The sequence below is a fragment of the Phocoena sinus genome, chromosome 15 (genome assembly GCF_008692025.1).
Source record: "Phocoena sinus isolate mPhoSin1 chromosome 15, mPhoSin1.pri, whole genome shotgun sequence".
Lineage (NCBI taxonomy): Eukaryota > Metazoa > Chordata > Mammalia > Artiodactyla > Phocoenidae > Phocoena > Phocoena sinus.
In genome coordinates, this window is record NC_045777.1 from 81572857 (window position 1) to 81591718 (window position 18862).

At 54.0% G+C, this 18862-nt stretch overlaps 3 protein-coding genes and 1 long non-coding RNA gene across 8 annotated transcripts in view; 2 read left to right on the top strand and 2 right to left on the bottom strand.

The window, feature by feature from the left end:
* The window catches only part of STAG3 (stromal antigen 3), a 27188-nt gene extending 21802 nt beyond the window's left edge, over positions 1–5386 (bottom strand). The window contains 5 exon segments of the mRNA XM_032605194.1: positions 474–570; positions 2267–2383; positions 2767–2869; positions 3978–4160; positions 5297–5386. Coding sequence (XP_032461085.1) covers positions 474–570; positions 2267–2383; positions 2767–2869; positions 3978–4150 — 490 coding nt within the window. The 5' untranslated portion in view covers positions 4151–4160; positions 5297–5386.
* Positions 1–12483, top strand: part of GPC2 (glypican 2) — a 19380-nt gene extending 6897 nt beyond the window's left edge. Inside the window, 11 exon segments of the mRNA XM_032605179.1 lie at positions 6149–6347; positions 7009–7167; positions 7490–7811; positions 8636–8663; positions 8665–8718; positions 9452–9614; positions 9865–9995; positions 10205–10354; positions 10444–10583; positions 10692–10867; positions 11616–12483. Of these exon segments, the coding sequence (XP_032461070.1) occupies positions 6182–6347; positions 7009–7167; positions 7490–7811; positions 8636–8663; positions 8665–8718; positions 9452–9614; positions 9865–9995; positions 10205–10354; positions 10444–10583; positions 10692–10867; positions 11616–11863 (1737 nt within the window). The 5' untranslated portion in view covers positions 6149–6181 and the 3' untranslated portion in view covers positions 11864–12483.
* LOC116740054 lies at positions 11589–17825 on the bottom strand. Of its 2 annotated transcripts, none has more exons than XR_004345785.1 (5): positions 17694–17825; positions 16873–17456; positions 12753–12860; positions 12506–12620; positions 11589–11726 (listed from the first exon to the last, which is right to left on the bottom strand). It is a non-coding gene; the product is annotated as an uncharacterized LOC116740054 (long non-coding RNA). The 2 variants fall into 2 exon arrangements; XR_004345784.1 differs by having other exon boundaries at positions 17657–17799.
* GAL3ST4 (galactose-3-O-sulfotransferase 4) lies at positions 12867–18818 on the top strand. Of its 4 annotated transcripts, none has more exons than XM_032605182.1 (4): positions 12867–13326; positions 14285–14596; positions 14777–15080; positions 17374–18818. In XM_032605182.1, the coding sequence occupies exons 2-4, from the start codon at positions 14472–14474 to the stop codon at positions 18394–18396; spliced, it is 1452 nt and encodes a 483-aa protein (XP_032461073.1). In that variant the 5' UTR covers positions 12867–13326; positions 14285–14471; the 3' UTR covers positions 18397–18818. The 4 variants fall into 4 exon arrangements, with proteins under 4 accessions (XP_032461073.1, XP_032461071.1, XP_032461072.1 ...); XM_032605180.1 differs by having other exon boundaries at positions 12867–13154; positions 14777–15221; XM_032605181.1 differs by having other exon boundaries at positions 12867–13154.
* The last annotated feature ends 44 nt before the right edge of the window (positions 18819–18862 follow it).

The window sequence follows — 18862 nt, forward strand, 5'->3', positions numbered from 1 at the left end:
AACAAAGAAAACTATGCCAGATTCTTATAATACAATCTGCTGACTTATAAGACTAAAGTTAGGTCATGGCCTCTGGGGACCTGGGGCCCCACAGCTTCAGTGGAGAAATATGCGATGAAGTGGCTGAGAAATAAGGAATAAGAAAATAAAAGATTATTTCATTTAGAGAAAGGAAGAGTAAAAGTCTGATGGTCTATTTCCAAATTTGTAAACATCATACCATCACAATAGCATGATTATTTATTTTTCTCCAAAGGGTCTTGTCTCCAAACCAATACATTTCCTTACTGGATCTCTTCCCTACTTACCAATCAACAATGTAGTCGGCACTAGTTAAATAAGTGAAATTTTTCTTATGCTTTTCCCTCTCCATTTATTTAGGAAATGCCTAATCCTACACATCTAAAAGGAGGAAAAGTTTTACAATATAGGAGCAAAGGCTGGGGATTAGAAAATGGTAGGAGCTTCCTCACCTTTACATCCACATGATCGGATGAAAAAGTTAATGAGCTCCAGGAATCCTGCATCCTGGTCTTGCTTGTAGCTATCCAGCCACTCATCTACCAAAGACTAGGAAAACAATGTGGATGATTTCTATTTCTGGCAACATGACAGACTAGAAATTCTGTATAAGCTTTCTAACTGAAGCATCTAAACTTCTGATTAAAATATTAAAACATCTTTTAAAATGTATTGCTAAACCAGAATGAAAGATAAAATTCCATAAAAGCCAAAAATGAAGTGAAGGTAGCAGTTCTGAGAGATAAGCAAGGTGACTTTTGCTCTGAGGGGTCTCTTAACTACAGACAGTTAGGAAACTAACTTTCTGTCCAGATGGCTGCATGGAATGTAGAGCATAGGAGATAGAGCCTAAGGGGCTTCCAAAAACAGTAGTCCAAAAGGAGGCTCCTGCAAAGAGTCACACCCTCATGAAAGCAAGAATGAGAAATAAACCTATAGGTAAGATGGGGACAGCAAGAAAACTAGCTTGTTATGACCTTAGTGTGGGGTTGAGGGAAAAACGAATTGTCCCTTGAGAATTCAAAACCATAAGCCAGTTCCCATATCTGGATTTGCAGTCCAGATCCACATTACCTCTACAGTCAAAATAACCTCAGATAATTTAATTAAAAGTGACTCTGGGGACTTCCCTGGTGGCGCAGTGGTTAAGAATCCGCCTGCCGATGGGGGACACGGGTTCGTGCCCCGGCCCGGGAAGATCCCACGTGCTGCGGAGAGGCTGGGCCCGTGAGCCATGGCTGCTGAGCCTGCGCGTCCGGAGCCTGTGCTCCGCAACGGGAGAGGCCCGTGTATCGCAAAAAACAAACAAACAAAAAAAAAGTGACTCTGGAGCATCCTCACTCAACCACCAGAAGCAAACGTAGGTTTCCTCTCTTAACAATCCATCTTCAACCCAGGCCCCAAAGAATTCCAACACACAGAAACCAGTAACAAAAACAGAAAAACTCCATATGTTTGAAAATTTTCAGTTTTTCTAAAAACTATAAAAATCCACACTATACATCAATAAGGGTCAACCTCAAACAACTGAAATAATTTAAGTCATAGAAAACTAAAGAACGACTCATTCACTTAAATTAAGGAAAACACATTCATTGGTGATAAAATTATAATGAGAGACAAGGGAATGGTTAACAGAAAATTCATTCTAGTAGTTATCTCTGGGTGGTGAGGGAACTGGGGGAGTAAGGTGGAGGGAAGATACGCAAGGGTCTCTACAGCACCATTAAGGTTTCATTTCTTGAGCTGGGGCTAGAGACCTGGGTGATCACTGAAAAAAAATTTTTAAGCACATATATGCCTTTCATGTTTTTAGATGGTAATTACAATAAAATTATTGAAAAAGAAATGTGAGAAAAAAGATATGTGGGGAGGGAAAAAAAATTAGGTATAACTGTCGAAGTGGAGCTAAAAAGTGACAAGGGTGAACAAGTTGCCACCCAAATCCAAGCTTCTTCTCTACATTATCCAATGCCTTTCCTTGTCTCCTCCATCAATCAATCAAGGCAAAATCTATTCTGTTCTGTGATACTATTAGGAAAGGAACATTCCCTCTCATGTAAGATTCCCCTTACATCAATCCCTCCAAGGATTCACTCTGTGGTCTTATCTGCCTTTCCTGATACAGGTTATGTTCACTAAAATGTCTACATTAAATCAAGTTTGTAAGCGCTTGTACTTATCTTTCCACCCAGCAAGGGGTAAGATGGTATCAAGAAACAGAGACTGAGACACTCTGTTTTACCTGCATGTCACTTTTGGCAGCTTTCACAGCATCAAAGAGATCACTGGCTGGTGGCTCTGACTCTTTCTGACCATGAGCACGTACCATTTGGGACCCCTTCTTTGGACGTTTTGCCACCTAGTAAGCATAAAGAGATCACGAATATCTTTAAAAGGTGAAAGTGACGTTAACGCTCGGTCTCATCACACAGGTAGGCTTAAGCTGCCAATTCCACAGCAGAGTTTGAGTTACTGACTCAGAAATAACTGACTTTTATATTGTAAACGTTATTATTTCTAGCCTCTTGTCCTTTTAAAAGTCCCTAAGCCCCATTCCTGTTCCTCTATACCCTAATACCCTCTTCTCTTATTCTTTGCTCTTCAAAATCTGCCTTCTTCCTACTTCAGTCCCTTAACACTTTTTAAGCCTTGTCTTTTCATCAAGCATATCAGCTGACCTCTTCTAGGTTTTCTTTTGCTGCTTCCCAGACCAGGTTCAAAAACAGAACAAAACTGACTCACTGGGGTTGTTTTCAGTGGTCGTTTTGCTGCTCTCTTCTTTACATTTCGTCTCAAGTTGTCTTCGAAGTCACTGCCTTCACCAGCTGACAAAGATTCACTATCCCTGTGAGGGAGTGTGGTTCTGCTTAGATACAACACCCTAGTCCCTATATATAAAAGGGTAAATGAATTATAGTTTCTTTTTGTCTCTAACTTTACACCCCTCTCCATGAGAAAAATATTTTCAGATTTTAAGAAGAGATGAGCTTACTGTTGCCAGGAAGTAGGGACAATGTCTTAAGGGAAAACTTTCACTTGAATAAAGCATTGGAGATGAAGAACTAAGGTAGGTAAAGGACAACCCTTTCTTAATATCCTCTCTGAATAAGAGAATCAAAAGATATTCACATTTTAAAAAAGATATTCACATAAGCAGTGAGGGGATCACTGCTGAGTAGAGAAAAATGGCTCAGTAAGTCATGTATTACTAATACACAAACCAGAGATTAATACGTGCTTAGCGTTAAATTTTACCTCTTGAAAACAAATTCACGTCTTGTCGATTAGGGTTAAGTTTACAAAATAGATATAACCTGGTGCCAAGCAGCTGCACTGACAAATAGAAATGATTCAGTAGAGACCAATTAAAATTACCATGGGATACTCTTATAACTGAAGTATAACCTTTAAAAATTGTGAATCATTATGTGGTACACCTGAAACTTATAAAATATTGTATATCAACTATACTGCAATAAAAAATTACCAGGGGATAAATCAGACCTTGATTAATTTTTTCCTGGAAAGATTTTTTTAAAACCCAAGACATACTCATACAATCTTCCAGAATAAGCTCATAAATGCCAACAGCTAAGGACCTGTTTATAAAACCCCGAACAAAAGAACTACAGGACACCACCTAAAAAGTATACACTAGTTTTCAGGCACCAAATAAAGAACTCTTTTCCCTTTCCCCCATCTGTGGGCCCCCACCGGAGGCTGTCCATGAACATACAAAAGTGTTCAAGAAAGGTTCAGACAAGTTGGATGATGGATTCAGAACAGGATGGATTATTCTTGACGCCTCCAACACGTAGGGCAGCCGAAACCCAGCCTGTTCTGAACCAGTATAGCATCTCCTGGCTTTTCATAGTCACACACGTGTTGCCACTTTACCCGTCTGTTAAATGAAAACGGGAAAAGCTGCGGACAAGGCAACCAACCCCACTCACCCCTCCGATGTCTGGTCCGAGTCCCTGTGATCGCAGGGCACAGCGACAGACGAACTAGAAGACGCAGACATGCTCCTCGGCCCAGTCCGCCCAGCTCTGCGCAGCGGGGAGGACCCGCTGCTCGGGGAGGAGCAGCTATGGGACTGGGAGGACGACGACCGCAGGGTGGCCATGGTGGTCCAACTGCGGGAGAGAGAGAGAAGGGGGAAGGCTTCCTGTCCCACCACGTCTCCATCCGCAGCCCCGACGACCCCCCTTGTTTCCAAGGGAACTGCTTTGGAACTCGGGGAGTGGGGGACCCACAAAAAAATAAGACGGAGAACACACTGTAGATCAACTACAGGTCAAATTAAAAAAGAAGAACAGCACAGCTTCTATGGTTTCTCCTGGGATAAACCATAATAGAAAAGAATATTTTAAAAAACGTATGTGTGTATATAACTGAGTCACTCTGCTGTACAGCAGAGACTAGCACAACACTGTAAGTCTTCTATTACTTCAACTGAAAAAAAAAAAAAAAAAAAAAAAAAAAAAGACGGTGGGCTTCCCTGGTGGCGCAGTGGTTGAGAGTCCGCCTGCCGATGCAGGGGACGCCGGTTCGTGCCCCGGTCCCGGAAGATCCCACATGCCGCGGAGCGGCTGGGCCTGTGAGCCATGGCCGCTGAGCCTGCGCGTCCGGAGCCTGTGCTCCGCAACGGGAGAAGCCACAACAGTGAGAGGCCCGCGTACCGCAAAAAAAAAAAAAAAGGAGACAGTCCCGACCTGAGGCATCAGGGCGTTAAAGACACCATGGCCCCAAAGCCGACCTCCGGTTTGGGGTCACTCCCCAAGCACCGAGGAAGGCACACACCAGGGCAGCTTAAAACACACCCCTCTCCCCCGGATTCGGAGTTAACTGCCGGTGAAAGAAAACCAGCTCACAGGGTGCAAACGAGAAACAAGAACCGCCCCCCCACCCCCCCCCCCCCACAGAAGCACCTAGACTTCCATTTCTAAAAGGCTAGAACGGGACTCCTCAAGGACCCGGCTGCGACGCGCTTAACGATTTGGGGCTAGAGGCGCCATCAGAACCAAGCCGGAAACGCTGAAGGAGTCACGGAAAGCTCGCATTCTCCATTTTTCCAGAAGAGGGGATCTCTACTCAACGCTGGGCTACGCTATTTGGGCGGAGGAGCCGTCTAACCACTCAGGAGAGCGACTATCAGCCTTTGGGTCTGGGATTCCTGGCCACTCTGGAGGAAGGTATGGAAAAGGGAGAGTCCTCTCTCAGGGCCAGAGTGTGGGGGAAGGCGACTGCCTGGGTCAAAGGGGAGCCTCACTGTCTGAACGCAGAACAGCGACTTCTGGCCGAGCAGCGTTGAGGAAAAGTCACCACCGCGGGTCCCTTGGGTCTCTGTGGTCACCCTCCCCCACCAGCCCCACAGTCCGGCACGGGCGCCCGCCGCTTCCCTTCTGGGTGGCAGAAGACTCCAGAAAAACGCGGGAAGGCGCGGGGTGTGCGGTGCGCAGGCGCGAGCCCAACGGCTCGTCTCAGGGCGGGCAAATTGTCGCGAGGCTTGGGCGTGTGCGAGCTCGTGCTCACCACGTTCCAGTCACGGCGCTCCGGCAGCCTCGTGCGGCCACGAGCTCTCCAGCGTGTCGCCGTGTCACGTGGGCTCCGGCGCGCTGGCCACCTGCTTTAACTCGGCTCCTCCCGGCCCCGCCCCAGCCCCGATCCTCTGCCCCCAAGTTCCCCCTCCATTGGCCGGGTTTCACACTGCACTAGTAAGAGCTCCTTTAATCTGGCTTCTCAACTGCCACACGCTGGGTTCCACCCGGGCCCCGCCTTGCGAACCAAATAGCCACGCCTCCGAGGAAGGCCACGCCCTTCCCCCCAGCCTCCTTAGTCCTGCCGAGTCCCGCCCCACTGCCGAGCTTCCCCAGTACATTGGCTTAATTTCTCCCTTGACCCCGCCCCTGAGTCCGGCTCCTTACCATCATTGGCCGGGCCCCGCCCCGGGCCCCGCCTCCTGTCCGGCTCCCGCTCCCATTGTCTCGGCAGATGCCGCCTAGTCCAGCGATCGTGCTCCGTGTTTAGTTTTCGGAGGTCGCGCTCTTTCTCTGGCCGGCGGGGCGATCCCGCGGCAGAGAACCGGCTTCCTGAGTTCGGGCGGCTCTTCTTTCCTTCTTAGGACCCACTTTGCCGTCCCAAGGTGGCAGCAGCTATGTACGCGCTGCGATCTCTTCTGCTTCTGCTGTTGCCTCTGTGTCCCGGTCCTGGTCCTGGACCCGGTATCGAGGCAAAGGTCACCCGGAGTTGCACTGAGACCCGGCAGATCCTGGGGGCCCGGGGATATAGCTTAAGCCTACTCCCTCCCGCCCTGATCTCAGGTGAGGAGAAAAAGGAAGACTAGAGAATTGGGGGCGAGGGAGGGGGCGGGGGCCGGTCCCCCCATCTCACAATAACTCTCTTCCCTTTCAGAGTGGCCGTTATAATAATCTTTTCGTCTCATAGTAATAATGTCTCTTCTCCTCCGGAACTTCTTTACCAGGATCACAATAACACTCCTGTTCAGATAATAGCTCTCTACTCCACCCCCACCCCAGGAATCCCTTTCTAGTAATTAGCACCCGCCTCTGTGTTTCTTTATTCACAGCCCAATTTGTTCCCCTCGCTATTTCCATGAGCCCTTTCTATGACAATACTTTCTTTCTTACCAGGTAATCCCACCCCTCCAAATCCCATTCTTCCCATTGAAGCCATCGTGTAAGTCCTTAGAGGCCTGGGGTGTGCGATGTTAGGCAGGCTACCTAGGACCCTCTGATCACTAAATCGGCCCATCTTTATTTGATCCTATGGCTAGTGCCAGTGGACTTGGGATGGGTGAGGGGACAATAAGAAGGGGGTAGAGCCAGGTGGGAATGAGGTGGCAGACAATAGAAAAGAAACCAGACAGTTCGAAGAGAAAGGATGGCCCCCAGAGATCAGCAGGAGAAGCAAGGAGTTTCACGACATGACTTCCCACCATTCCTTCGTGTCTCCTCTGTCCAGGTGAGCACCTCCGGATCTGTCCCCAGGAGTACACTTGCTGTTCCAGTGAGATAGAGCAGAAGCTGACCTGGGAGACTGAGGCCACCTTCCGAGGCCTGGTGGAAGAGAGCGGTTCCTTCTTGGTTCACACACTGGCTGCCCGGCACAGAAGATTTGATGGTGAGGACCTGGCGTCCCCAAACCTGGCCTCGCACCTCCTCTCTGTGCTCATGACCCGAGCAAGCATCCCGTCCCTGCTCCTGACTCTATCCCTAAGGCACTCCGGCCCTGGCTTAGCCCCCGCATCCCCACCCTAGGCTCTCTCAAGGTCCTGCCCTCCACCCCCAGCCCCAATTTGCCCAGACCTCTAAGAGTTGCTTAATTTCTGACTCACTTTTCTTTTCTCTCCCCATGCCCATCTCTTCCTGCCTCTGCCCTTTCACTTTTCCATCCTTCTCTGGCCTTACCCCACTTCACACCCCTTTCTCTGCACTTGCCACAGAGGTTTTTCGGGAGATGCTCTCATCAGCCGAGCACTCCCTGTCCCTGCTCTTCCACCGCTCCTTCGGCCGCCTGTATGCCCAGCACACCCCCTTGTTCAGTGGCCTGTTCTCTCGGCTACGGGACTACTATGAGAGGTCCGGTGAGGGGTTAGATGATGCCTTGGTGGATTTCTGGGCTCAGCTCCTGGAGAAAATGTTCCCCCTGCTGCACCCACAGTACATCTTCTCCCCTGACTACCTGTTCTGCCTCACGCGCCTGGCCTCTTCTGCTGATGACTCTCTGAAGCCTTTTGGGGACTCACCCCGCCGCCTCCGCCTGCAGGTGAGGGGCCCCAAGGCCTGAGTTTCAGCCACCTTTGACCTAGTGACCTCTGAAGTATGTACTACTCACCTCCAGCCCAATGACCCCCTTTCCATGCCCCAGTCACCCCTGACCTGGTGATCCTCTATCCTGCATGGCAGCCATGTCTGACCTGGTGACCCCTATCTTGAGCCTCAGTCACCTCTGCCTGACCCAGTGCTCCTTGGTCTCCTTTAATTGGATGGCCCCCCTTTCTGTGTCCTAGTTTACAACAAGTTGCTGACCCACTCACCTGCTCTTGCCTCCCCACCCACCCCAACCTTTCTGCCAACTCCTCCCTAATCCCAATACCTTGGCTTCCTCTAGTTCAACTAACTGTGAATTAGACACTTAATATTTAAGAAGGATTTGTTCATTTATAGTCTCTCATTTAATTATCATCATAACTCTAGGAGGTAGATATTAGCATTCCTATTTTACAGATGAGGAAACTGAACTTCCAGAGGTTAAGGTCTCACAACCAATATGTGGGTAGAGCTATGTTTCACACCCAGGTCTCCTGGCTTCGGGTTCAGTGTTTGTTCTGATACAAGCCCCTCTATCTCCAGCCCTGAAAATGTATCCCTCCCCTCTTCCCAAGCCCAGTTCCCCTGGGTCCTTCTAGACTGTGATTCTTTGATCCTCTTGAACCTGCCTCCCGGTACCACCTGACACTCTTAACCACCCCAAGATAACCCTACAAGACCTCACCCCCCTGCTCATCCCCTTGGTGCAGTCTCTTGGTCCCAGTGTTGACTGACCCTCAACAGTCCTGTGGTTTTTCTCACCTTCTTTCACCTCCCCCGATAACCCGGGCCCTGGTGGCTGCCCGGGGCCTTTATCCAGGGCTTGGAGACCGGAAGAGATGTGGTCAGCGAAACGCTTAAGGTTAGAGGGAGCCTGAGTATGGGCAGGGCCCAGGGAGGGAGACAAGAAGCAGGAGAGGTCCCATGAAGAAGAGTCCGGTGCCAGCTGGCAGGAGAGGCCTGGGGCCTTCCCATATCAGCCTCGAAGCCCTGGCATCCCAGGGTAAATCAGGAAGGCTGGAGTCTCCCTTGTGTCATGACCCATGATCTCCTCCCACCTCTGACCCTCTGATGACTCTTACCCCCTGCCAGCCTCTACGGGCCTGCTCATCTCCATAGCATCTCTGAGATTGGAGTACTGGCCCTCCTGGTTTTCTCCAGGACCACTCAGTGGCTCCCTCTTCCCTGCTACTGGAGGCCAGGTTCCTGGCCTGGCCTTCAAGGCCCTCTCTCTACTGCTCATTCTCTCCCTGACCTCCCAGCCTTACTTCCTGCATCCTCATACTCCTCTGTCCCCAACCATGATGGGCTCACTCTTGGCCTTGAACCTCTTCTCAGATCCCTCACCGCCCCATCTCTCCCAAGAAGCCGCATCTGCAGCCTGGCCCCTAGGGGCCTCTCTCCTCTGGTCTGTGGCAGTCCTGGGGTCACTCTTGCTGCCACACGGGGGCATCAGTCCTAGATGTTCACATCCAGCTCTACACTGAGAGCCTGGGAAAGGTGGGGTGGGGTATTTGACTTCTTTCTGTGCCCAGCACCAGGCTTGGCTGAGGGCAGCCAACCGTGGATGACACAGGCCTGCTCTCTGCTCCCAGATGCCGCTGTCCGAAGGCTGCAAGCGGGCTGTGATGCGTCTGACAGGCTGCCCCCTTTGTCGGGGGGTCCCCTCGCTGCCACCCTGCCGGGGCTTCTGCCTCAACGTGGCCCACGGCTGTATCAGCAGCCAGGGACTGGATCCTGACTGGGGGGCCTATCTGGGTGAGGGGATTCAGGAAAGCCTGGGAGGGCTGTCTGTGTGGGGGTGGGCAGGGTGGACCAGGGAGGGAGTGTTAAGCGGTACTGAGGGGAGAGGATGAGGAGCGGCTCTTCTCATGTCAGTTTCCCCCATCTAAGACCTGCTGCTTCCCTCCAAGGCCGGGGTCAGGATTTGCGGGAACATCCTACTTCAGTGAGTATCTCCCTGGATGTCCCCTCATTTCACCCTTTCTCTTTCTTTCCCTCTTTCAAGATGGTCTCCTGTTCCTGGCCGAGAAGATCCAGGGCCCCTTTTCCTTTGAGCTAGCAGCACAGTCCATCGGGGTGAAGATCGCGGAGGGTTTGATGCATCTGCAGGAAAACAGCGTGGGGCTGTCAGCCCAGGTACAGGGGCCACGAGAAGAGTGGGAGTTGGCGGGAGACCGGAGAGAGAAGGGTGGAGGGGGAGGCCCCGGGCTGGGGGTACAGTGCGGGGTGTCAGTGAGACACTGTAGGGCCTCTGGATAAACTGGGGTGTCGGGGGCGATTGGAGTATTGGAGTGTAGTTTTTACCGCGGGACAACTGTCTGTGGGGTCTCTTCCCGGTGCCGCAGGTGTTCCAGGAATGCGGGAGCCCCCAACCGGCGCCGGCCCGCGCCCGCCGTGCCCCAGCCCCCCGGGAGGAGGTGGGCCGGCTCTGGTCGGCGGCGGCGGCGGAGGAGGAGCGGCCCACGACGGCTGCGGGCGCCAGCCTGCCCCGGCTGGTGAGTGGCGGGCGGCAGGCGGGGGCGCAGGCGCGGCGGTGGGCGGGGGGCGCGCGCACCATCTCCTCCCGGGCTCTCTTTGCGTCCAGGTGTGGGAGCTCCGCGAGCGGCTGGGCCGGGTGAGGGGCTTCTGGGCCGGGCTGCCCCTCACAGTGTGCGGGGACCCCCGCGTGGCTGCGGACCTCTCCCAGGAGGCGGCGCCCTGCTGGACCGGAGCTGGGCGGGGCCGGTGAGAGCCGGGCGGCAGCGGCGGCGGCGGCGGGCGGGCGGGCGGGAGGGCGAGGCGGACTCCGGGGGCGGGGCGGGGCGAGAGCCTCCGGGGCTGCTCTGCTCGCAGGTACTTGTCGCCCGTGGTCGGGGGTCCCCAGGCCGGGCAGATCGACAACCCAGAGCTGGATGCGGAAGCCTCGAGCCCCGACCTGCAGACGCGGAGGCGGCGGCTGCAGCTCCGGGCGGCCACGACCAGGATGAAGGCGGCCGCCCTGGGACGCGACCTGGAGCTGGAGGACTGGGGTGAGGCCCCGGGCCGCCGCGAGGGCCTCGCTCCGCCCGGCTTTCCGCGATTGGACCCGGGCCAACCCGCAGCCCCGCCCCCTGCTTTCTGTAGTCCCTCCCCTGGCGTCTCTCCGTTACCATCCATTCATTGACTCACACATTTTACACGCACGTATTGAGCGCTTTACTCAAAGGTAGCGGGTAGAGCACCAATGACAGGGTCTCTATCCTTGAGTTCATGGTTCCCTGGGGGAGACACCAAAACACTCTTACAGAACGGTGGGAAGCTCCTAAAAGTGGGCAATCCCGGGAGGTGGGGAAGTGGGGTGCGGGCGCCATGGGGCTGGCTCCCCAAAGTAGAATTTGCCAGAGAAACAAGGCACTGACGTACATTTTTTTCCTCTCTCCCACTGTCTCTGTCTCTCTTTGTCTCTCCCCCCTCCTTCCCGTCTGCTCGCTGCTTCTGTGTACGTCTGTTTTCTCTCTTTTCCTGTTTATCCTCTCTCTCCATCTGTCTCTCCTTTTTGTCTGCCTCGTTGTCTCTTCCTGTCTCTCGTTGCCTTCTCTCATTCTCATGTGTCTGATCTCTCTGCTCACCTTCCTGTCATTCGCTTTCTCCCTCTTCTCACCCTGCCTGCTCCTCCACCCCTCCACCTATCACTGTTTTTATCTCGAGTTCTCTCCCTTGCTGCCTGTGGCTCCTCTCTGTCTCCCGCTACCTCTCTTTCCCATCCCTGTCTGTTTCCGATCCTCCTCCTCCCTGCAGAGGACGCTAGCGGCTCTGGAGAGGGACAGCACTATGCAGATGACTGGATGGCTGGGGCAGCAGCTGTGGTCCCCCCGGCCCGGCCTCCTCGCCCTCCTCGAAGGGATGGTGCTGGGGGCAAAGGAGGAGGTGTCATTATCCGCCACAGCCAAGACAGGAGCAGGACTGGCGGGACGTCTGTCAGTTTTCACACCCAACCCCTCCTCATTCTCTTCCTCTCAGCCCTGGCCCTGCTCGGACCTCGATAACTGGGGAGGGGTGCCCTGGCATCAGAAGGGTTCGTGGCCCATCCCCTCCTCCCCCGTCTGCTGGGTCTGGGGAGGAGTCGGAGGGGGCTGCAGAGAGGGTAGAGAAGGGACTTTTTGGGTGAATGGCTGGGGCCCCAAATCCAGATTTCCATTGGTGGGTTGGGTTGGGGGTGGGTGTTCACTATATTTATTTTTTCATTTGGTATCTGGGGAGGAGGGGCTGAGGGTATTTATTTAGGAAGGAGGTGTGGTCTAACCCAGCCTCTATGGTTGGGCTGGTGGTGAGCCCCAACAGAGAAAAAGGGAGGAGTTTTAGAGTTGCGGGGGGAGGGGTTTGAAGGAAGTTGAAGGTGGGGATGGGTGGGGGCACCCGGTCTCAGAAACAGACAAAGCTGGTGTTTGCGGGGTGCAGGGCAGGGGACTAGGATGTCAGGATCTATGGGTCTGGGTTCTATCGAGTTTTTTCAGTATCACTTTCTTAAACTAGAAAAAAGAAAGAAGAAAAAAAAAGCATATCTCATGGCCTCTGCCATCCGCCACATCCTTCACAAGCTTCCCCATTTCATGTTTCAGTGTTCGACTCGATGTTTATTCTATAAATAAATGGCTAATTTATTGGACCCTATGTGTGACTTTCTGTACCTTTAGCCCAGAGCCTCTGTGACCAGCAGTTCATTTCTGCCTGCTTATCTTGGAACCTGTCCCCTGGGATTGAGTTTGGGCAAGCTGTCCACCCTCTGGGTCTGAGCACCTTCATCTGCAAAATGGGGAGAGTTGCGGGGAGGGGACTGCAAAACTCTTTTGGACCCAAGCCACCGTTAATATTACCACACCACTGACCCTGCCGTCAGAGTCGGGGCCCCAGTTCTCTGTGTCAGCCTCTGGCTACCTTGTCATGTCCTTGACAATGTCTGCTTTCAACTCTTGTCTGTCATTCTCCTTTCTTCTTTCCTTCTTTCCTTTGGTGGCCTGAATGAGTCTTTTGTTCTGCAGAAAGCTGAAAGAAAAAGTATAATTGATTCCTAAGTGCCAAAGGAGGGTAGGACTGGTGTCTTCCAATGGCAGGCTGGGTGCCCTGAAGGAGAGGGAAAGGTGCAGGGAGGGAGAGACCCAGAGACGCGATCAAAGCCGAATCAGCTGCAGAGACTGGCGGGACAAAGGGAGGGAGGGGGAGGAGCCTGGGCGCTGAGAAAGTTTAGGGGGAAAGTTGAGCCGAGCGAGAAACCGGGCGGTGGCTGGAGCAGGCGGGAGGGCCAGACCCCGATTTCCCTGCTGCTCCTCAGGTGGCCTGGTGAGTGGGCATGTGAAGCCGAGGCCTCGGCCAGTGGAGGGACTCTAGAGTTTATGGGAGGAGACTTGGGGGGGGGGGTTTCATAGAGAGAACCCCAGAGGGAGCCGACCCAGGGCTCGCAACAGACTGAGCAGTCACCAAAGCTGGAGGGAACTGCGGGCTGGAATCGGGGGTAATGGGAGGAGACAGCGATGGATGGAAGGAATAGAAGAAATCTGGACACAGGAAGGAGTCCAGTGCGGGGCTGGATCCTGGAGGCTGGGTTGGGGGAGGAAATTGGGGGATGATGCCAGAGGGGACGGGTCTCTAGGTGGCCAGTGTGGGTTCTCTGCCTGGGGTCGCTCGGGGCTCGTCCTGGAAGGGGGCCGTCGGGGCTTGGTGGAGGGGCTGTGGGTTGGAATTGAAGGGGCAGGTCTGGACTCTCAGTAGATTGGGAAGCTGGGGCCTGGGAAGGAATTCTGAAGCTCGGCGTTCGGGTTTTGTCTCTTTGTGTCGCAGTCTCTCTCCAGCCCCACCCTCTCAATCCCCTTTGGGTGCACTGCTGGGGTTGGAAAGTGGGAATGGGGGTGTGTGGGATCTGGGCTTCCTAAACTACCCTATACCCCCCAGGCCCTCTCACACACTGGGCTCTGCCTGGCGCCGAGAGGGAAAGCATACCTGAGCTTAGATGAGCTGGTCGGCTCTTATTCTTTACAAAGTTGCTCCTGTGGTTTCACCTCCCTGGGTTCCTAAGCTGGTGCCCTGTCTGGCCCTCATTCGCTCCTTATGGCTTCTCCTCTCAGCCTCAGAATGGGGCTCTTCAGCCCGACTTGTCACAGACAGAGGGGTAGAGGAGGTGGTCAGGGGCCTAGTGATGTCTGTTTCACTGGTATGAGCGGACCGGTCTGATCTTTCTCCCCTTGACTTCCAAACCCCTGGGGCTCAGTGAGGAGCTGTCAGTGGGGGTTGGAAGGAGCTGCAGGTTGACAGCAGAGAAGCAGTCGTGGGGCGCCTAGAAGATCTGGGTGTAGAGAGGGCTTCCCCCTCCGCTGCCCCCCTGCCCAGAATGAGGTCTCAGCTGCAGCAGCAGCAGGAGAGGAGGCTCTACCCCCTCCTTAGACTCTCCTCCTTCCCCCTCATTTCCCTTCTAGACGCTGACAGAGGCAAAAATCTGCTAACTCAGGGGCAGACTCAACCGGGGCTGCGAGCAGACCTGGGGAATGAACCCCCAAACTCGAACCGGCGCCTTCCGCGGCTGCACGGCTGTCTCAAGCTGTCTCTGCCTCTGTGCCTTGCCCTTGCCCTGCCCCGCTCTAGCGTCCCCCTTCCCTGTGCCACATGGGCCCTCTGTCTCCTACCAGGACCATGCGCCTCTGGGGGCCTCGGAGCCTGGGGGTGGCTCTGGGAGTCTTCATGACCATCGGATTTGCCCTCCAGCTCTGGGGGGGTCCCTTCCAGAGGAGGTGAGTTCCCATCTTGTCCCAACGCCCCACAGATGCCCCCCCACTTGCTCCTCTCCGTCCCACCTGGGGCTGTGACTCTTGGGGACTCAGAGGACGCTCCACGCCCTCGTCCTTTCTCCTCAAGACACTCATCCACCTGCTGGTGAGGGACACGACACTTCCCCTCCCGTCTCTCCCCAGGCTACCTGGGCTGCAGCTCCGACACTCCTGGGCCTCAACCCTGGCACCAGCTGTTCCATCCTGCCTGCCACGGCAGCGACTCGTGTTCCTGAAGACGCATAAATCCGGGAGCAGCTCTGTGCTCAGTCTACTTCACCGCTACGGGGACCGACATGGGCTGCGCTTCGCCCTCCCCGCCCGCTATCAGTTCGGCTACCCAAAGCTTTTCCAGGCCTCTCGGGTCAAAGGCTACCGCCCTCAGGGTGGAGGCACCCAGTCCCCCTTCCACATCCTCTGTCATCACATGAGGTTCAACCTGAAAGAGGTGAGGAGTGTCGAGGGGGTGGACAGGACTGGCGAGAGATGGGCTCATGCCTGTAGCCAAGACCACCAGGGGAGGAGACCCCAGGCCTGGAGGTTCCCCAGGCATCCCCTCACCCAAGAGTTGGGCATGGGGGCCACAAAGGTGAGTCCTGCTGCCCCCTCCTCAGCTGTCCCTCCCTCAGAATTTTCTGGCAGCCGAAGTTCTGCCCTCTCCATCTAGAGTTTACTGCAGTCTCTCTCCTTGACCAATTTATCCTGCTGGCATCAGTGTCCCGCCAACTCTGACCCCACCCCGCCAACCCTCCCTCCAGGTACCTGGCCCTTCCTGGCCCCTTCCACTGGCACTACCAGGGCCCTGTGCAGTCACTGCCTTCTGACCCGGCTGCACCTCACTCCCCTCACATCTGCCAGATTTTGAGGATCAGCTACATGCCAAGCCCCAGGCCCAGCCCCACCCCCAACCCCCGGAGCCTCAGTTCTAAAGGGGGAGATGAGTGCACGCACTCACAGGTCTCTCACACACACACACACACACACACACACACACACACACACACACACACACACACACACACACACACACACACACCTCTTGGAGGAAGAAAATCAATGGGCAAATGAATACATACAGGGAAAGAGCGAACTTTCACTGAATACTTCTTGGGTGCTGGATAGTCATCTTACCAGCATCCTGCCAGGAAGGCATTATAAGTGTCTCCACTACACAGATGAGGCGGTTGAATCTCAGAAAGGCTAAGTGACAGGCCTCTGTTAACGGAAAGCCACAGAGCTAGCATTTGAACCCAGGCCCAGCTGCTCCAAAGTCAAAGTGCCTTCTGTGGGCTGTGTGCGTGTGTATGTGTGTTTGTATTTGGAACTGTGGGGAGAATATTCATCAAAAGAGGTGGGGCTTTCTGGAGAGGTAGGTTTTATAGGAAAGGGTGGACATGACTTTGTAGTAAGGAAAATATCAGGTGTTCTTAGAGCAAAACATCTTAAAGACATGGTGGCAGTGGTGTGTGTGCGTGTGTAGGTGGTAGAACTTCAGTGGTGGCTGCAAAGGCAGTCCTGTTGGAGCTGGAGCAGGAGAAAGCAGCTGAGCAGCATGAATGTGATCTAGTGGGAAGCGAGGGGGCACTGCTGGGAGTGAGGCGAGGACAGCAGTCACTGAGGCAGGTTCCTCTGGAGTTTAGGATGATTGTCACCACCCCTCACTACCTCCCACGTTCCCCACACTTCCACATCCTTCAAGGTAAGTGTTAACCCAGATTTACTGATGGAGGCTCTGAGAAGACTCTGAGAAGTTCGATAACCTGCCCAAAGTTACAGGGTTGGTAAATGGCTGAACTGGGATTTTATTCCAGGTCCATCTGATGCCACAGACCGTTCTCTGCACTGTTTCCCTATGCCTTCAAAGAGACATACAGCTCACAGGCTCGCCCTGCAGGCATGCCCACATCGGCAGAGCAGACTGGAAGACTTGTCAGGGAGTCAGGTTCAATGACAGAGGTCGCGTTCAGAGGCAGAAACCCTTCAAGGAGCCCCAGAGCTGGGTTCTGGCATGGATCTGCCTGAAGGACCACGCTAGGGTGTGGCTCAGCCCAATTCCCACCTTCCTTCTTGCCCAGAAGTGGGATCACACATCCTAGGCCTCAGAGCAGCACCCTACCGAGTGGCCACGGCTACCCAGTGCCCATTCCAGGGGTGTCTCTTGCTCTGCAAGATGCCAAGGAGCCCCAGGAGTGCCCTGTCCTTCGGCCATCCTGGGCTTGGCCTGCCCCTGACGACTATACCTGAGACAGCATTGCGACTGCTCTGTCTCCTCCCTATTTGCTGCCAGTGATCCTCCTGAGAAGGCCTGAGGCCAGCTCCTTTCTTGGAGTTGTGACAGAGTCCCAGAGTAGGCACTTAGGTTTCTGTTGGAGAAGTGAACACAAAGCTTGATTCCTAGAAGTGTTACTGACCAAGGCAGACAGAAAGGCCCAAGGAAGTTAATGTTCTCCAGGAGCTTCCCATGTTCCAGGTTCCTTCCTATCCTTATCTCATGTAACCTCCATAATCACTTGGGAAGGAAGGTATGATGGATCCCCGTTTTGCAGGTAAGCAAATTGAGTCTCAGAGATGTTAAGTGCCTTACCCAAGATCTATGTAGCTGGTGAAGGAAGCTGCGGGTTCCCAGCAGAGCTGTCAGAAGGAGGTTGGAGGAGGCTGGGGGATCAGTGGGCACTGGGTTTGCTCTTAGTTTCTTCCTAGCTTAGTTCTCTCTCCCTATGTCTGTTTCCTCTTCTCTGCAGGTACTTCAGGTTATGCCTTCTGACAGCTTCTTCTTTTCCATTGTCCGAGACCCAGCGGCTCTGGCCCGCTCTGCCTTCTCCTACTATAAATCCACATCATCGGCTTTCCGAAAATCACCATCCTTGGCTGCCTTCCTGGACAATCCCCGAGCCTTCTACCAGCCCGGGGCCCGTGGGGACCACTATGCTCGCAACTTGCTATGGTTTGACTTTGGCCTCCCCTTTCCCCCAGAGATGAGGACCAAGAAGGGGAATCCTCATCCCCCCAGAGATCCCAACCCACCACAGCTGCCTTCTGGTGTTGGCCTGCGAGCCCACACCTTGGATCCCAATGCTCTCTTCCATCCCGTTCCCACTGCTGCTGATGGTCACAGCCAGACGTCCAGCTCTGCCTCTTTAGATTTGAGGTCTTCATCCTTCATCCAGTGGAATCTGGCCTGGCTGGACTCTGTCTTTGACCTGGTCTTGGTGGCCGAGTACTTTGACGAGTCATTGGTCCTGCTGGCAGATGCCCTGTGCTGGGGTCTAGATGATGTGGTGGGCTTCATGCACAACGCTCAGGCTGGAGGTGGGCAGGGCGGAAGTGCTGTCGGCGATGGTGGACTGACTGCTGAGGACAGGCAGCTGTCTGCAAGGGCCCGAGCCTGGAACAACCTGGACTGGGCTCTCTATGTTCACTTCAACCGCAGCCTGTGGGCCCGGATAAAGCAATACGGCCAGAGCCGGCTGGACAGTGCTGTGGCGGAGCTCCGGGCTCGCCGAGAGGCCCTGGCTAAACACTGTCTGGTGGGGGGTGAGGCTTTAGACCCCAAGTACATCACTGACCGGCGGTTCCGCCCTTTCCAGTTTGGATCAGGTAAGGTTTTGGGTTACGTGCTTCAGAGTGGCCTGAGCCTCCAAGACCAGGAGGAGTGTGAGCGCCTGGCTACCCCTGAGCTACAGTACAAGGACAAACTAGATGCCAAGCAGTTCCCCCCAACAGTCTCTGTGCCCCTCAAGACTTCAAGGCTACCCTCCCCCTAGGCATCAGACCACTAAGTCTTAGGCTGAAAAGCAGCTGAGCCACAGGGGCACAGTGATGAATGTGAGGCAGCCCCATGCCCTTTCTGCTTCCCCCAGAGACCATGTCTGCTCCCCAAAGGACCAGTGGAACTTAGCACGGATGTGGGCCCCACGTCCTCCAGCCTGTGCCGAGGAATCCTAGTCCTAGAAGCATCCTCCCCCCATCTTGCCCCTTTCCCTTCCCAGCACCTCGTGCCCCCCCCAGGTCCAAACAGCACTCTCAAAGCCCCCCTGGAGGAGCAAACCACGGAGTACGGCAGAGATTGTTTGGGACACAAGGGACAGGAATAACGCGTCCATCTCTCTATGAAATATTTGTTACTGGGCTATACTCATTTCACTATGAAATGTTTGTTGAATGAATAAATAATTTAAAACTTTGACCTGCTCTACATAGGGCGGAAGGGAAGGGGATGGAGCATCTTCC

Bases quoted from the DNA above. Each gene is read 5' to 3' on its own strand.
- GAL3ST4 (XM_032605180.1), top strand. From the start codon at position 14,472: ATGGGCCCTCTGTCTCCTACCAGGACCATGCGCCTCTGGGGGCCTCGG. The intron at 14,597-14,776 runs GTGAGTTCCCAT...GTCTCTCCCCAG, and splicing joins GGGGGTCCCTTCCAGAGGAG to GCTACCTGGGCTGCAGCTCC. The intron at 15,222-17,373 runs GTGAGTCCTGCT...TCTTCTCTGCAG, and splicing joins TGGGCATGGGGGCCACAAAG to GTACTTCAGGTTATGCCTTC.